Consider the following 4746-nt stretch of genomic DNA (forward strand, 5'->3'; position numbering starts at 1 on the left):
TTTTGTGCTTATGCGAATCAAAATGCTTCTCTCAGGCTTTGATTCTGGAAAAATGTGAATAATCTTTATGGCCAAATCGGTAGTTAATGTGCATTCTAGCATATTTCCTTATCCTCCACAAGTAGAACTTGAGTACTTGACAGATATGGAATAACTCGATGCATCCTTTATTACATCGTTGGCTTGTTGAAAATAGAATCATGCTTTTCCAGTGTCATCGGAAATAGGTAGATTGACAACTGAGTCGTGTATTTTCAGTTCCCGCAAAATCTCTTGCTTCCAAGTAAGTAGCTAGACTTTGTCATTCTGAGATTCTTAAGCCCGGTAAAGATCGAATCCTTTTGAAGATTATCCAAAACTGAAGGGGACAGAAGGTTTCAAGTTTCATCTGACTGCTACTGTTATTCATCCTTCTACTTATAGAGTCAGCTTTCTTATTGAATTTGTGAGATTGTATTGCCAGCATTTTTACTATGATTTTGCAATTTACATCTGAATTTTAAGATTTCTGAGAGCTTATCCCTGTCTTTACAACTCCCTGACACCACTGTTTTTTTTTTTATCGTTGCACTTGAGCCAAGGGTCCTTCAAAAACAACCTCTTTACCTTCACAAGGTAGAGGTAAAGTCTGCGTACATTCTACCCTTCCCAGGCCTCATTGTTGTTGTACCAAAGATTGTGGAAGTCTAGGTGACTTGTTTTTGGCTATTAGCAAGTTGGCCCAAACATGTTTTATATGAGAAAAAATCCTTAATTTTTCTCCCAATATATTTTAATATAATAATAAAAAGTAAAAAAAGGAAAAAAAAATAGTGGTGTGAAAAAAGGAAATGACAAGAGCCTCAGGAAAAGGCAAAGCATAAACATGAGAGGAGAAACTAAGAATTATTCCTGGAGAGGAATTGTTTTTTCTTTTGGGAGGAATTCTCCTTAGAATCCTTCTCCTTGTCCTTCTCATATTTCTTATTTCATTACAAACCTTTCAACAATTCCCCCAATCAGATTTTTCCAGGTATTAAATGTTATGTTACTATCTTCATATGATTTTTTTTCTTTTTTTTTATACTCTTTAATGCAAATGCCTTTTTTTTTTTGGAATCTTTAATAATGAAAAATTGGATGTTAATTTTGATCATGGTAACATAATGTTGACATATGGTGGGAAACAAAGTACATAATGTTGACATACAATCATGCATTTTTATTTGAATTCAAGGAAGAAAAAAAACCCAATTTCATTTGGAAAAGTGAACAGAGAAATTAAAAAGAAATGGTAATTTAAACCTTCATTTTTAACGGTTTTCACCAATTCTATAAATGTGCATCGATCAAAATTTCTTTCATAATATGAAACGATGTCTAGTTCAAGAATCAAGATTCTCTAATGGCATGCAATATAATTCATGACAAATAATACCAACCAGCACCCTCTGCTTGTCATCTGGCTCTAGACGGGTTTTTGCCCCTATACATGGTTTTACGACTTTGCAAGGACCATACAAAAGATTATTGTTCTAACAATGGCTCTCTTTTGCAGAGTCCACTCAAGAAATGGCTAAACAATCAAGTGTGAGTGAACATACAATTGAGATTGGAAGACCTAAGAAGAAGTTGATTGTGCCAAGCAGTGTCTTGGAGGGCATGAAGCATATGGCATCTTCAATGCCATCCTCACCTTCAGGCCAACCAAAGAGCGCAAAGTATAACTGCTTGTGCTCACCAACCACACACGCCGGTTCTTTCAGATGCAGATACCACAGGAGTGCTAGCCTGACTCGAAATAGCATGTCCGTTGGCTCGAAACTCTCTGAACTGGCTGCTGAAAAATGACTCAAATTCTGATGTGCATAGGATGGATGCTGGAAAATTACTCAAAAGTAATGTTTCATATCTAGGGTAATTCTTACTGTCCTCTTATGGCATTTCATCTGTAATTAAACATGTAATAAGGACTAAAGTTTTCTGTCTCTGATTAGTTGTGAAGTCATGAAGAATGCTTGGTTGTACATTATATTATTTATTGGTTGATTCTGAGTTCAATCATTGCACATGCTTTTGCCTAACCCCTCCACCCCACCCAAAAAATGTTGTCTGGTGCTTGTCAAATCGTTCAAAAGTAGTGCCTTTTTTAAGAATCCAAACAACATAGCTTCCCGGACTCTGAAAATAACCTCTCAGAAAACACATAACTAAGCAAGCAGAAAGAGACCATTCATGATGGAAAACATCATAGCAAAATCTTCCATATATTATGTACGCAAATGTATGAATTCTTGGTCACAGTAAAGAGACCCGTCACTCTGAGAGGACGCCAAGCATTACAAACACGAAAAGCTACAGAACTACCCAATGCCAAAGATCAACCATTGCATGTACTCAGCCTGTACACTACTAAGCTGTACACCAGGACATCCTCAAGATGTATAGTAGTGTTATAGCCTCGATAAACTTCTAACCTCACATAGGACAAGTATCTTCTTCGCCTTCTTGAGACATCATGTAATTCCTGCAAAGTGGACAAGTTACATTCCAGTACTTGAGCCACTTCTCTAAACAATGCTTGTGGAAAACATGGCCACATGAGAGATGGTTTATCTCTGCATCAGGCTCAAAATCCGTCAGGCAGACGGAGCACTCTTTCTCAGCATGGTTAGAGATACAGATTGAATCATAACGAATTGCAGGGGTATGGCTTCTGAATTCCTCCATATATGACTCTGATGGGCTTCTGCGACATTCAAACGACTCCAAGGAGCCTTCAATGGAATAATCGTCCCATGATGCAATATGGATGCCAATCACATGAAGGATCGATCGGACCATCTCCTTGACAATGGAGATGGACATGGCTGTGTTCACTAGAATAACACAGAGCACTCCTGCATCTGCTGGAGTTGGATACTGTGAGAGGCCCATACTGGATTGGAATCTAGTCATAAAATGAAACATCAACCGTTAGTCTTATTGAATTTCAGGCAAAACTATAAACTGACCAATGAAAAAAGTGCATTATAGTTTCTCAAACAAGAACAGCAACACCACAAGCTTCATATTCTTTTAGCAAAACAGTCGGTCAAAATACATCTTACAGCCAAGTTACATAAACTCATTTAGCTAAAAATAACTTCCCAAAATTGCTCTCCAAATATTCCTAGTAGACTGGAATAAACAGTCTGCTCATAGGGGAGGGTAGAGTGTACACAGACCTACCCCTACCTTGGCAGGTAGAGAGAGTGTTTCCGATAAACTCTCGACTCAAGGAAAGCAAAAAACACAACATTTATGAAGACATATGCAGTAACAACAACAGGATAGTAAGAAAATAGGGCATAAGGAGACAACAAGACTAATAATTGCTTCTAGTTATGCAATATTAAGGTCAAAATGATCCAAACAAAAAGAGGCCATCCAGAACAGAACTTCTGAAAAAAAGGAGTTTTTACCTAGGCTGAAACTAAGAGATTTTCTACTAGCAACAACTTCTGGAATAGCTGAGTGAACTGGACCTGCATAGAAACAAGAATCAATAAGTCAATTATGAGGAAAAGTTAAAACAACCCACAGGCCACAGCAGTAAGACAATTATAAATGGAACAACTCCTCCAATAAAAGCAGAAACCCAATCAAGAAATGAAAATTGGAGCTATGTTACACATCTCAAACAAGAAATGGAAACCCCATTAATTGGAAAGTCCTTCTCTTCCTTTAAAAGTTGAGTTTTGTTCCATTGAAAAAACAAATCTTTATGAACATGGATCCAAGAACCAGAGAAACTTCAGCTAAAAAACTGTAATAATTTCATTTTCCTGATACCAAATGTAAATAGACAAAGGGAAAAAAAAACAACCCCTTTTCAGGATAACAAGGAAATCTCAGACCACAAATTGCAAATCATGTAATAAAACACCCAAACACAGAACTTTTCAATATTGAATAAAATGTGAAGATCCCAATGTAAATCATCATCCATCATCAAGAAAGACTAAAATATGAGTAAAACTCAAATCAAATGAAAAAAATCACTTCAAAGAGACAGAAGCAGGAAATACAAAACAATTCTTGAACAATAAGATCTAATTACAGATCAAGACTCACATATTACCATCAAGAACTGCATAAAAAAGTAGTCTTTTTTTGTTTTCAAGACTATATAAATGGTAAAGATAAAGATACTAGTACTAGTAGTAGATAAAAAGGGTACTAATTAGTACTACTTACTTAATATTATAGCCAATAGGCGTAGTAGGAGCTAGAAGAAGTGAGAGATTTCTTTGAAATTTGAAATTTTAAGAAAATTGGGAGAGAAATTTATTGTTGTTAGGGAATAAGGGTAGGGTTGTAGATTCATAGGATACCAAGAGAGGACAATGTTGATAATGGTTGATGATATAGCCTCCTTCTATCAACCCTCAAAGACCCTTCTATTTATAATAATAATAATAATAATAAATAATTGAATAATAATAATAATAATACAAGCAAATTATATTGGGACCCAATATAAATTGTCCCTTTGCTTCATTCCATGTTCACATTACAATGTAATTAATCACCCCCTTGGACCATTTTGGTACTTGCCCCCAACTCTCATATTCAACTATGGTTTATCTTTATTCATTGGTGTTTTTGCATGAATTGCAAATTATAGTGATGCACTGGATGAACTGTTTTTTCTTTAATAATAGATTTTGATTTCAAACTTTGGAGGTACGAGAGGTTGGTTATGATTTCGAGCTTGTACGAGAG

General features: G+C 35.8%; 1 protein-coding gene across 3 annotated transcripts; it reads right to left on the reverse strand.

Moving 5' to 3' along the window:
• Positions 1-2215: 2215 nt before the first annotated feature.
• Positions 2216-4407, reverse strand: LOC102579789 (probable E3 ubiquitin-protein ligase XERICO). 3 transcript variants are annotated; one of them, XM_006357615.2, is made up of 3 exons: positions 4219-4407; positions 3444-3506; positions 2216-2929 (listed from the first exon to the last, which is right to left on the reverse strand). In XM_006357615.2, the coding sequence occupies exon 3, from the start codon at positions 2914-2916 to the stop codon at positions 2458-2460; it is 459 nt and encodes a 152-aa protein (XP_006357677.1). In that variant the 5' UTR covers positions 2917-2929; positions 3444-3506; positions 4219-4407; the 3' UTR covers positions 2216-2457. The 3 variants fall into 3 exon arrangements, with proteins under 3 accessions (XP_006357677.1, XP_006357678.1, XP_015169012.1); XM_006357616.2 differs by lacking the exon at positions 4219-4407 and adding an exon at positions 4103-4178; XM_015313526.1 differs by lacking the exon at positions 4219-4407 and adding an exon at positions 4096-4171.
• Between the last annotated feature and the right edge of the window lie 339 nt (positions 4408-4746).

Source organism: Solanum tuberosum, unplaced genomic scaffold (assembly GCF_000226075.1).
Source record: "Solanum tuberosum cultivar DM 1-3 516 R44 unplaced genomic scaffold, SolTub_3.0 scf00251, whole genome shotgun sequence".
In the NCBI taxonomy this organism is placed as follows: domain Eukaryota; kingdom Viridiplantae; phylum Streptophyta; class Magnoliopsida; order Solanales; family Solanaceae; genus Solanum; species Solanum tuberosum.